This window comes from Carcharodon carcharias, chromosome 17, assembly GCF_017639515.1.
Source record: "Carcharodon carcharias isolate sCarCar2 chromosome 17, sCarCar2.pri, whole genome shotgun sequence".
Lineage (NCBI taxonomy): Eukaryota > Metazoa > Chordata > Chondrichthyes > Lamniformes > Lamnidae > Carcharodon > Carcharodon carcharias.
In genome coordinates, this window is record NC_054483.1 from 83,313,633 (window position 1) to 83,327,472 (window position 13,840).

Consider the following 13,840-nt stretch of genomic DNA (forward strand, 5'->3'; position numbering starts at 1 on the left):
GAATTCTATGGAGAGTAACTCAACTCCTAACTTCCCAAAGCCTGTCCACCATCTTACAAGAGACAAGTCAGGAGTGTGATGCAATACTCTCCATTTTCCTGGATGAGTGCAGCTGCAACAACACTGGAGCGCGACACCATAAGGACGAAGACTGCTTGATTGGCACCCTATCCACGACCTTCAATACCCTCTCCCTCTGCCACCGATGCACAGTGGCAGTGCATCTGCAAGATGCACTGCAGTAACTTAACAAAGCTCCTTCAACAGCATCTTCCAAACTCATAACCTGTACCACTAGAAGGAGAATGGCAGCAGATGCATAGGAACACCACCAGCTGGCAGTTCCCCTCCAAGCCACACACCAACCTGGCTCGGAACTATATCACTGTTCCTTCACTGGTGCTGGGTCAAAATCCTGGAACTCGCTCCCCAACAGTACTATAGGTGTACCTACACCACATGGGTTGCAGCGGTTGAATAAAGCAGCTCACCGCCACCACCTCAAGGACAATAAAAATGCTGGCCTAGCCAGTGACACTCTCATGCAGGGCAAGAGTTGAAAAAGAAACACTTTCAAGTTCCACTCCATGTCCGCACCATCCTGGTGTGGAACTCTTTCACCATACCTTTGCTGTCACTGAGTGAAAATTCTGGAACTCCCTACCAGCACTGAGAGTGTATACCAGACATCACGTGGATTGCAGCGGTTCAAGAAGGTGGTTCACTACCACTGTCTCAAGGGCAGTTAGGAATGGATGATAAATGTTTGCCTTGCCAGCAATGCTCAGATCCCATATTCATTCATTTATGCGTTCATAACCTGTAAAACAGTGTAGTTCATCTACACTATGGTTCAATAATGAGATTTTTCATAAGACAGTATTTCCATTCCCTATATTCTCACACACATTCAGATCAGAAATTGTACAACGCAAATAATATTACGCATCCAATTTAGTTGTTATTGCAGAAATAGAGATTTTAGAACAATTTCCCATTTTCCTTTGCACAGATGCATCAACATCCAATGCCTTCAAGTAGTCGTAGTTGCAGACTATGCCTTCTGTGTCTGCAGCAGCGGCCTTGAACATGCTGTGACACTGGTAAACTGATCAATTTTTGAGAGATATAATGGCACGTCTCACCAAATTGTTGATTTTCTTGTGATCAAATGGATAATGATGTGTTGAAAACTGCAAGTTGGCACAGGCTTGGTTCAACTGTGTTTTTGTGAAGACTAGTAATTTCCTTAGATGCAATTGTTCTCCACATCAATCCTACACTGATGATGGTCAGATGACCGTTACTGTCTAGCATGAAAAATTAAGAGCATTTAAAGGCTTTCTATTTCTAACGTAGAGTTTGCTTACTAAAGTAACTTTGAGTGCTCATTTTCATAATGACCTCTCAAGGTAAAGCTTTAATCCCCTGGTAAGATACATAATTACTCAGCTGAAAATAATGTCAATTATGGAAGAAATTAAAGGTCAACTTTAATGTTACATTTTAATTAGAATATTAATTCAGGCATTTTAAAGGAAAAACTACCTTGCATAAGATGAGTAAACTGTCTCAATTAAAACAAAAAGGCTGGAAGTACACAAAAAACCTTGCATTTATATAGTGCCTTTCGAGACCACTGGATGTCTCAACAGCACCTTACCATGCATGTAGTCATTGTAGTAGTATGGGAAATGCAGCAGCCAATCTATGCACAGCAAGCTCCCACAAACAACAATGTGATCATGACCAGATAATCTGTTTTCGTGATATTGATTGAGGGTTAAATGTAGTCTAGGACACCAGGGGAATCTCTCCTGCTTTTCTATGAAATACTGCCATGGAAAGTTTTATGCCTACCTGAGATGGTGTTTGAGATCTCATCTGAAAGATGGCAGTGCAGTGCTCCACAGTACTGTACTGGAGTTTCAGTCTTGATTTTTGTGCTCAAGCCCTGGAGTGGGACTTGAAATTCAGAACCTTGTGACTCAAGGATAAGAGTGCTGCCAACCTAGCCACAGCAGTCAGCATCTGTGAAAGGAAAAGAGAGGTTATGATATTTTGAGTGTATGTGTATACCTCATCGGAACTGAAATATTTTATTTGGGATATTTCTATGTTTTTCACAGGACCTTGGCAGCAAAGATCTTAAAAGAGAAAAAATTAGCTTTGTGTGCCAAATTGTCAGAGTGGGTCGCATGGAGCTGAAGGACAATAATACCAAGAAACTCACTACAGGGCTGAGAAGACCCTTTGGAGTGGCAGGTAAAGGCTCACCTGTAATATATAAAATATATTACTAATTAAACTTGAACTACCAAGTATGATAAATGCTCTTTAATTTTCTTCCTTTCGGAAACTTTCAAATTTTCAACTAGTTTAATAAACATTACAACTTGTAGGGGTATATGTAGAATTCTAATCTTTCAAAGGTTTTGTATGTGACTTGCCAATTAACCACAGGCAATGCAATGTTTAGTCTTCAGTTGACAAAGAGAATAAGCAACTCACTTGAATAAGCTAATTGAGTAGGTGAATGGGGGGAAATGGGGTGAAAGCATCTAGGATCAGAGTGGGTAAGTACAGTGAGGGTCATTTGCTTTCCTGGATGATAAACACTTACGTGGATTGGTTGGGCCAAATGGCCTGTTGTTTCTGCATTGTAACATTGATGTATTTCAATGTGTAATGGTAGGAAGACTGCTCAAGAAAGCTCAGCGTGACTTGGCGCTTAAATATTGCAACAAATCTGACCACCCAACTACAACCTTACTGACTATCTCCCAAGCTGACACCCCCGATACCTACCTACCCCCCACCCACGTACCCATCTCTCACGCCCTGGCCCCCCACCACACACACACACACACACACACACACACACACACACACACACACACACCTCTCGCACTCACCCCCAATCCACCTCCTTCAATCACCGATTCATCCATTTACTAACATTCAAATCGGACCTTTAAACTCATAATACGGCAGCTAATGCCATTAAAAAAGGGGCTAGTCTGCTGTGCTGATCCTCTTCACAAGTCTCTGCATGGGCTCCTGCACTGAGGGGGCTCATCAGGTTGCTGCATTGAAAGTCAGACTGTTTTAAGCATAACCAGGTCAGTGCGCAGTTTCCTGGCTGATCAGTGTTGGATGCAGTGATTTCAACGCTGATTGAAGCATTTGGGCTTTTAGCTCAGTTGGCTAGATGGCTAGAGTGTGGTGTAGAATGAGGCCAATGGTGGGGGTTCAATCCCTGAACTGGCTGTGGTGATTCCTGGAGGTCTACTTCCTTGCTGTTGTGTCCCATGCTTGGTGTGGAGTAGTGCTCCTCAAGCTACATAACCAATTGTGTATCTCTAATGGAGAGAGATGCCTCTGGTCCCTTGTGGACTATGGTTAATCGCCTACTTTTAAAAAAACATACTTGATAATGGATTTCATTGGATTTCTTTGGTTACCTTTATATCTGTGGATGCAGCTTTTCTATTTTAATAAAATTTAATAATTTTCACAAGGAATTTGAGTGATTTGTGGTTTTCAGCAGGGAACTGTCAATGTGTCTAGCAGCAATTATAATTACTCAACAAAGTGGAATATGACAAATGATTCATCTGGATGCATGGATAACTATTTACCATCCATATAGGGAAACATTTTTACATATTAAAAAATGGATGATGACATTGCACTATACAAATTGCAACTGTTTGCTGTTTTTAAAAGTAATCTCTAAAGATTTACATGCTTTCTGTGTGACATCATCTGTTTGCTATTGTATCACTTTGATTTTCATAAGCAATTTTCTGCGTAATGCATTTAGGAAGGGATAAATGTTTCAATAGTTAGCTGCTGAGAAAGCACTAATAACTTAATTGCTCTTCATTTCCAAAAAGTTGCCTGAATTATTTTTAGAAAGCCTTCATTTATTGTGTAATCAATATTTTTTTAACGGTTTTGTTCATTTGAGCAGTAATAGTCACAAAAAATGTAGCTAACATACTGGAGAAACGTATGTTTTATTTGTATGAATCTTCGATGAACATCTTGGGATGATTTTTTTGAAAAAAAATGTTTCAATTCTTCAATATTTCAGTTGGGATTTTAAGTATTAAACAGAACGCTGTACAAGAATTTGATAACCCACTAGTTATATTTACCATAGGCTGACATGCATGCAATAGTTGGGAGTCAGGAGTATGCTGGGCTGTATGTACACAATCAGACATAATGCTACATAAGGGCAAATTTGATCATTTCTACTTTAAAGTGTAAATTTGAATACAGCATAAAATCTTGCACTAACAGTATGCAATTTATCAGGTGCTATTTTAAGTAAAATGTGGGATTCCTGCACACACTGCTCTGGCACAGATCAAAAAACATATATGTGCAGGTTAAATGAATACAAGTCAGTAATCTGGATGCTGGTGATGTCATTCTGCCAAAAATGAACATTACCTCACGAGATTCTACTTTCCATTCATTTTCACATAAAGTGGATGCAAAGCTGCATTCTTGGAAATATATAGTTGTTGAAATTGTTTACATAGGTTCTAGAGTGATGACTTCAAAATAATCAAGGGACTGGATTAAAAGTGAGTCATGATTGCAGTTTCTACATCTGTTCCTTTAATTTGTTATCCGAATATCGTATTTAGAACTATTGACTTCTACACTAATATCTAAGATTGGATCTTTTGTCACAAATGTGAATAGCAGTTATATATCAATTTACATATACCTGGCACCTGAACAATGAGGACAACCACCATGTGTATCTTGGCCTCAAGTGTACACAAGTTAGCAGGCTGCCTCATCTGAAACCACAAGAGGAGCACTGCTAGAAGCGTCCGGAGCGAAGGTCACCACGTCGATCATAGCATTGAGCGATTCACTTGGGTTGATTTCATTTATGATTGTGCACATTGTAATTTATTATTAAGATTGGAAATGCTGAGCCATGACCCCAGCTGTATGAGCTTACATTTTTTAATGGTAAGATTGGAAAAGAAAGAAGTGGTGAAGGGAAGCAGTGGTCCTTGAAAATGGACACAGATTGTTGGAGAGATATGTACTATGCATTGTCAGTAAGAATGGATCTGTTCAAAGTTGTGCATTTAATGGATCTGTTCTCACAGGCAGATCAAAGTGAGTGCCAATGCAGACAGTCCTGCTGGATGAGTAGCACTTTGGTGAAATATGCTTGGATCAGATGTTCATGCCATCCTGATGAGGGCTTTGATACCTAAGCTTCGTGGATAGCATGGTTATAGAGGTGGTCACACTGCAGCTTAGGAGCATTGAGGTAGGAAGGGAATGGGTGACCACCAGGCAGTCCAGGAGAACCAGACGTAATGCAGGAGTCCCCTGAGGTCCCGCTCGCAACCGGTTTTCCATTTTAGATACTGGTTCCTCAGGAGTACAGTCAGAGCCAAGTTTGTGGTGCCATGGGCGGCTCAGCTGTACAGAAAGGGTGGAAGAGGAGAAGAGCAGTAGTGATAGGGGATTCGTTAATCCGAGGAACAGACAGGCGTTTCTGTGGCTGTACGTGTGACTCCAGGATGGTATGTTTCCTTCTGAGTGACATGGCCAAGGATGTTGAGTGGCTGCTCTTCTGGGGGAGGGTGAACAGCCAGAGGTTACGTTCCATGTCGGCACCAGTGACTTGGGTCAGAATGCTGATGAGGTCCTGAAAGCAGATTTCAGAGAACTGGGAAGCAGATTGAAAAGCAGGACCTCTAAAACGTTAGTCTCAGGATTATTTCCAGTCCCATGTACTAGTGAGCATAGAAATAAGAGAATTGAGAGATTGAACACGTGGCTGGAGAACTGGTGTAGGAGGGAGGGCATCAGATTTCCAAGGCATTGGGACTAGTTCTGGGACAGGTGGGACGCATACAAGATGGATGGGTTACACCTTAACAGAACCGGGACTAACAACCTTATGGAGATTTGCAAGTGCTGTTGTGGGTGGTTTAAACAAGATTGGCAGGTGGATGGGAGCCTTAGAGGGAGCTGAGATTTGAGGGAAGCAAAACAGGTAAAGGCATTTAGAAAAGTAGAAAGCAGAAATAGATTGACTAAGTATAGGCAAACATCAAATAGAATCAGAATAAAGTTATAAAAGCAGAACTAAAGGCACTCTGAGTGCACATAGCATTTGCAAAAAGGTCGATGACTTGAATGCACAAATTGAGGCAAATGGGTATGATTTAGTTGCCATTACGGAGACGTGATTACAGGGTGACCAAAACTGGGAATTGAATATCCAAGAATATTTGGCATTTAGGAGGGATTGACAAAAAGGAAAAGGAGGTGGGGTAACACTCTTAATAAGGGATGAGATCAGTACATTGATAAGAGAAGATCTTAGCTGCACCCAAACTGATTCTACACCTTGATCTTTCAATCTAAGAAACAGCAAGGCGCAGCAGACATTGGTGAGAGTTGTTTATAGGCCACCAAACTGTAGTGGTAATGTTGGGCAGGTTTTAAATCAGGAAATTAGAGATGCATTTAATGTGAGTAATACAGTAAGAACAAGCGACTTCAAATTACACACAGTTTGGGTTAACCAAATCACTACTGCTGTGGAGTATGAATTCCTGGAGTGTGTACAAGATCAGTTTCTGGAACAGTACATTGAGCCAGCTGGGGATTGAGATATTTTGGATTTAGTTTTATGCAGTGAGAAAGGGCTAATTAATAACCTTGCTGTAAAGGAGCCTTTGGGAAATAGTGACCATTATATAATAGAATTTTGCATTAAGTTTGAATGTGATATAGATCATTCTGAAACCAGGGTCTTAAATCTGAAGAAAGGAAATTAGGAAGGTATGAGGGGCAAGTTGACTATGGCGGACTGGGATAATACACTAAAAGATTTGACAGTAGACAGGCAATGGCTAGTATTATGAAGAAATACTACATGGGCTACAACAGATATATATTCCTCCAAGGCACAAACACACAAAGGGAAAGGTAAATCAACCGTGGTTAATGAAAGAAGTTAAAGATTGCATTAAATTAAAGGAAGTGGCTTATGATGCCAAAGAAAGTGGTAAGTCTGAGGATTGGGAGCAGTTTAGAAACCAGCAAAGGAGGATTAAGAAAGGGAATATGAATCTAAACTAATGAGGAATACAAAGGGTGTCTGTACAAGCTTCTTTAGGTAAGTGAAAAGGAAGATATTAGCGAGGACAAATGTGGGCCCATTACATGTAGGGACAGGAGAATCTTTAGTGGAGAACAGGGAAATGGTGGAGAAACTAAACAGTCATTTTGCATCTGTGATACAGAATATCTCCCAGAAATACTAGGCAACCAAGGGACTTGTGAAACTGAGGAACTAAAAGAAATTAGTAATAGTAAAGAGGTAGTACTTGAAAAGCCAACTAGATTGAAGGCTGATAAATTCCCTGGACCTGATGAGCTTCATCCCAGGGTGTTGAAAGAGAGGTGTAGTGGATGCATTGATGATTGTCTTTCCAAAATTCTATAGATTCTGGAAAGGTTCCTACAGACTGGAAAGCAGCAAATGTAACCCTACTATTTAAGAAGGGAAGAAGGAGACTGGAGAACTATACATCCGTTTGTCTGATGTCAGTAGCAGGGAAAATGTTAAAATCTATTATAAAGGATGTGATAACTGGACATTTAGCAAAGAATGATAAAATTGGGCAGAGTCACCATGGATTAATTAAAGGGAAATCATGTTTGACAAACTTGGATTTTTTTGAGGATGTCACTTGTAGCTTAGATAAAGGACAACCAGTGGATGTGGTGTATTTGGATTTTCAGAAAGGTCTTGATAAGGTCCCATACAGGAAGTTAGTAAATAAAATTAGTGAGTGCATGGGGTTGGGGGAAATATACTTGCCTGGATCGAGAATTGGTTAGCAGACAGAAAGCAGAGAGTAAGAATAAACAGATCATTCTCAGGACGGCAGGCTGTTATGTTGGGGTACCACAAGGATCCGTGTGAGGTCCATAGCTGTTCACAATCTCTATAAATGATTTGGGTGTGGGGACAATTGTAATATTTCCAAATTGCTGATGGCACTGAACTGGGTGGGCATGTAAGTTGTGAGGAGGATGCAAGGAGGCTTCAAGGGACTTGGACAGGCTAAATGAATGGGCTAGAACATGGCAGATGGAATGTAATGTGACTAAGTGCTAAGTTATTCACTTTGGTAGAAAAAACAAGAAGGCAGAGTACTTCTTAAATGGCGAGAGATTGGGAGGTGCGGGTGTCCAAAGGGGACCTGGGTGTCCTTGTTCATGAGTCACTGAAAGCCAGCATGCAGATGCAGCAAGCAATTAGGAAGGCAAATAGTATGTTGGCTTTCATCGCGAGGGGATATGAGTACAGGAGTAAGAATGTCTTGCTGCAGTTATATAGAGCCTTGGTGAGCCCCCTTCTGGAGTATTGTGCATGGTTTTGGTCCCCTTATCTAAGGAAGAATATACTTGCCATAGGAAGAATCTAACAGAGGTTCACCAGATTAATCCCTGGGATGGCAGGACTGTCTAATGAGGAAAGACTTAGGAGGCTGGGTCTGTTTTCCCTAAAGTTTCAAAGAATGAGGGGTGGCCTTATTGAAACTTTCAAAATTCTTACAGGGCTTGACAGGCTGGACGTGGATAAGATGTTACCCCGAGCTGGTGAGTCCAGAACCAGGGGAGACAGTCTCGGAATGAGGGGTAGTCTATTTAAGACTCAGATGAGGAGGAATTTCTTCACTCAGAGGTGGTAAATCTTTGGAATTCTCTACCCCAGAGCGCTGTAGAAGCTCAATTGTTAAGTATGTTCAAGACAGAAATCGATAGATTTCTGGAGACCGATGACATAAATGGATATGAGGATAGTGCAGGAAGGTGGCATTGAGGTAGATGATCAGCCAAGTCAAATTGAAAGGCGGAAAATGCTCAACAGGCTGCATGACCTACCCCTGTTCCTATGTTCACCATTGATGGCACAAATTTCACTTATCATCTGCTTAGATCGGCGCAGTTTCCTGTTGCACTGATTCTCTCGTATGCCCAGGTAGCTTCTTGATCAACGATATGCTTGATACTCAGGGTATGGCCATCACTATCTTCTTGCTCCTCATTTCTCTCATCTGCCTCATGATTTACCATTGTTTGCTGGAGTGTAAATACATTGTTAAAACATGAATTATGTAATGATGCGTAGGTACACATGCAAAACTCCACTGAAAACAGAGTTCCACATTTATGTCTTCATATTTTTTGAGGATTATACCCTATATCTTCCTTATATAAGAGTCACTCTTTTTGTTTACTCTGAACACTTTTCAAAACATAGTGGTAGGGAGCTTAAATCAGTAAGCAGTACTCTAAAAGTGAGCCCCTCATTGGTCTACTTTGGGCTATAATCCAGCCTCTTTTGTAGAGGATTTGTCTTCCTCCTGTGAGCTGCTACAACATGGGTTGGCTAATTATTTCTAACTTCTTTCATTATTTCATCTGGCTTGATGGTTAAGATCGAAGTCTGTGGTATGTTGGTCTGCTGTTTACCTTGCTGACAGCTGGGTTGGGGGAAGTAAAGCACAAAAGGCTAAATGTACCATTATTTTTTCCTTTGTAAAAGGGCAAGGATAGCATGATGCAGTTTTTTTTAAAAGGCTGTATTGATCTGCAGCAGAATCCAATGATACTTTGATCACTTGGGAACATCAAGTCAGAGTCCAAGGTATTTCAGTCCAAAAAGTGTTTTGTTTTACTCATTTACAAGATGAGAACGTCACTGGTTAGGCCAGCATTTTTATTGCCCATCCCTCATTGCCCTTGAGAAGGTGGCAGTGAGCTGCCTTGTTGAACCGCTGCAGCCCCTGTGGTGTAGATACACCCATAGTGCTGTTAGGGATGGAGTTCCAGGATTTTGACCCAGCGACAATGAAAGAATGGCGATATATTTCTAAGTTAGGATAGTGAGTGGCTTGGAGGGGAACTTCCAGATGATGGTGTTCCCACGTATCTGCTGCCCTTTTCCTTCTAGATGGTAGAGGTCATGGGTTTGGAAGGTGCTGCCAAAGGAGCCTTGGTAGATGGTACGCACTGCTGCCACTATTGTCGGTGGTAGAGGGAGTGAATGTTTGCGGAAGAGGTTCCAATCAAGCAGGCTGCTTTGCCCTGGACGACAAGTTCCTTGAGTGTTGTTGGAGCTGCACTCATCCAGGCAAGTGGACAGTATTGCATCACACTCCTGATTTGTGCCTTGCAGATGGTGGACAGGCCTTGGGGAGTAAGGAGGTGAGTTACTTGCCACTGGATTCCTAGCCTCAGACCTGCTCTTGTAGCTACAGTATTTATATGGCTAGTTTACTTAAGTTTCTGCTCAATGGAGTAAATTTGTGTAAGTGAGGGCGCTGAAACTCTTGTCAGCTTGTGTATCACCAACTTCTGCAAAATTTCCCAGACTTTTAAAATAATTGAAAAAAATACTTTTTTTGTATTATTATTTCAGTTATGGACGTCACTGACATAATTACCGGGAAAGTGGATGACGAGGACAAACAACATTTCATTCCATTCCAACCGTAAGTAGTCTTGGTAGCTCACAATCTATGGTCAAAACATTATGTTTATTTACCCTTATAAATGTGCTTGTATGTTTGATGATACTTGTAGGTGTTTGCATTTCAGTGTAATGTCGATGATTATGATTGCCATGTGCCTAGCAACAAAAACTAACTTATTGAAATGATTTATTTTGTCTTCTCAAAAGCTAAAATGATATGCTGTAGTTTGCTTTGTAAATCTATAATGGCCTATATTATAAAGATTTTCTTTTCACAATAAGAAAGCAGATGGATAATCAAGCATTGCCTTGCTTTGCTTTGCATGTGCATATGGTGCATAATAGGTAAAAATGGAAATGAAGATCAATACATTACAAGTAACAACAGAACATTTCTTTTTCTTGAATGCAACAGTATAATGAAATGTAAATAAAAGAGATTGATACATTGCATTGGGTAAAGCTTTATCCTGTGACAATTCAGGCAGGTATTGAAAATTCAAGTATTTCAAATTTGTTTCTTGAAAAGCTTTTTTTTCTTTTTTATAATTTCCACACACATTCAAGTTGGCAGGTCTGGCAGATAATATATTTGAAGATCTTTGCCACTCTGTAATTGGCTGCATGGAACAACTAAAATGTTGCCAATTTTCATTAACGATCTCCTCCACTATCCTAGTTTGCAGTTCCACCATCTCAGGGGAGATGATGGCATACTTGTTATTTCACTGCACTTGTGATCCAGAGGCCCAGGCTAATGTTCTGGGTACATGGGTTCAAATCCCACCACAAATCCCAAATTCAATTAATTAATTAAAAAAAAATCTGGAATTGAAAGCTAGTCTCAGTAATGGTGACCATTAAACTATGAGATAAAAACAAAAACAAAAAAACTGCGGATGCTGGAAATCCAAAACAAAAACAGAATTACCTGGAAAAACTCAGCAGGTCTGGCAACATCGGCGGAGAAGAAAAGAGTTGACGTTTCGAGTCTTCATGACCCTTCAACAGAACTTGAGTTCGAGTCCAAGAAAGAGTTGAAATATAAGCTGGTTTAAGGTGTGTGTGTGGGGGGCGGAGAGATAGAGAGACAGAGAGGTGGAGGGGGGGGTGTGGTTGTAGGGACAAACAAGCAGTGATAGAAGCAGATAGAAAGGAGATATGGCTGTGAAAGCATTTGACTGCCACTGCTCTTCAAGAAATGCCTACCTCCTTGAAGAAGTTCTGTTCCTCTCTGCGACAAGATTTCCGTATCTCTCTGTTGTCTTGCTCACCTTCCTTGCTTTCCATTTCCCTCCTAGTGTTTGACAAGGTGTTTACTAAAACCCGCTTTCACAGCCATATCTCCTTTCTATCTGCTTCTAACACTGCTTGTTTGTCCCTACAACCACACCACCCCCCCTCCACCTCTCTGTCTCTCTATCTCTCCGCCCCCCACACACACACCTTAAACCAGCTTATATTTCAACTCTTTCTTGGACTCGAACTCAAGTTCTGTCGAAGGGTCATGAGGACTCGAAACGTCAACTCTTTTCTTCTCCGCCGATGCTGCCAGACCTGCTGAGTTTTTCCAGGTAATTCTGTTTTTGTTTTACCATTAAACTATCATCAATTTTCATAAAAATCCGTCTGGTTCACTAACCGTGTCTGGCTACCTTCTGGAAATATGCTTGGGTGGAGCTGACTCCACCAGCTCCTGGAGAAGTCCCAGTGGCTGTTGACAGCTTCAAGAAGTCTTGTATCATTTAAGGCTGGGAGTTACAAACAAATAACTGTAAAGGATGTCCTGAGGAACATGCTTATGGCCACGGAAATTGTGATGTGGTTTTACATTGGCGAGGTCATTGGCCGAAGAAGCCTGATTGGACATAATGTCTGAACTCTGCCCTGTGTTGGACCAGCATTCCGTTCAAAATGAATGAATAATATTTCAAATTAATTGAAGCCATTATTAGGACTTTAAAAAAAATCCTCTAGGGAAGGAAATCTGCCATCTTTACCTTGTCGGGTCTACATGTGACTCCAGACCCACAGTAATGTGGTTGACTCTTAACTGCCCTCTGAAATGGCCAAATAAGCCACTCAGTTCAAGGGCAGCTAGGGATGGATAACAAATGCTGGCCTTGCCAGCGATGTCCGCATTCCATGAAAGAATAAAAAAAAAGTTCATTGCTCTGGGTACCTTCTGTTTTACTGTTTACAGCTGTTTAAAAGCTAGAAAAACAAAGCATTCTTATTGTTTTATCAATTCATTAGCATTTCCCTACACAATGATAGGTGTTATACAGACAGGCATGACAGTTGATTTGTCCACAGAAGGGTCTCCCAAACATCAAAGAACTGAAGCGCTCTGTCATCTGCTATATGCTGATGGTGGTTGAGGAATTAATGTTCTCCAGGATACTGAAGGAAGATTATGAATATTTGCCTGAGTACACATTGTTCAAATGCACAGTATTTAATGTAATGTGAAATTATTTAATGTAAAAATTGCCCAAAGCCTTGGTGCGCTAGTCATAAAGGTTCCTAGCCCTGGTGTTGACTCTTTCTTCAGGACCTGCAAATGCATGGACTTGAAATTTAATCAGCAACATGAATGGGTGTGTTGTGGGTGCGGGGTTGAGATTTCCTGAAAATTTGGTGGGTGCCTTTCCTGCTTGACCTCGCTGCGAATTAATGGGCGGTGAGCGAGGCTTTGGATGACCTGCCTGTGCTCGCACCAATTCAAGCCCTTAAGTGGCCAATTAATTGTCACTTAAGGGCCAATTCTGGCCTGGCTGCAATTTTTCGGCCAGCGGGAGGAGGTCGACAATGGATGGGATCCCCGGCAGGTAAGCCTGCTTGACCCTCAGGTGGGAAAGGGAGTGGGGGGCAGGGCACCTCCTTTGCAGGCCCCCTACCCCCCCCCCACACAGGTCTGACTCCACCCCCTAGACCCCAACCCAGGCTGTGCCTGTGCACCCTGGCCCCATGGGGAACATCCCAATTTAAGTTTTATTTGGCTCCTGGCTCCTCTTCGCTGGGACTGAATGCAGCCCCAGTAGTGGCTACCTCTCCTGGTGATGCTGCTAGAATCAGAGAGCTGTTGGCCCTCCGATTGGTTGGCAGCTGTCGGAGGCAAGTCTTCCTCCCCAGATGGGGGTCTTTTGCTGGTTTTTAATGCAGCACTTGAACGATTTTTTGGATAATTGTCACATAAGATGATAGCAATGAAGATCTAGAAATCTGATGGTTCTGATCTCAGAAATTCAGGACTAAATATTCCATCAAACAAACTGTTCATTATCATAT

The 13,840-nt window shown here is 41.5% G+C and overlaps 1 protein-coding gene across 1 annotated transcript in view; it reads left to right on the plus strand.

Annotated features, from left to right (window-relative positions):
• The window catches only part of dock1 (dedicator of cytokinesis 1), a 693,250-nt gene that overhangs the window by 129,373 nt on the left and 550,037 nt on the right, over positions 1–13,840 (plus strand). Inside the window, exons 10-11 of the mRNA XM_041210280.1 lie at positions 2,130–2,265; positions 10,496–10,568. Coding sequence (XP_041066214.1) covers positions 2,130–2,265; positions 10,496–10,568 — 209 coding nt within the window. The remainder of the gene's footprint in view (positions 1–2,129; positions 2,266–10,495; positions 10,569–13,840) is intronic.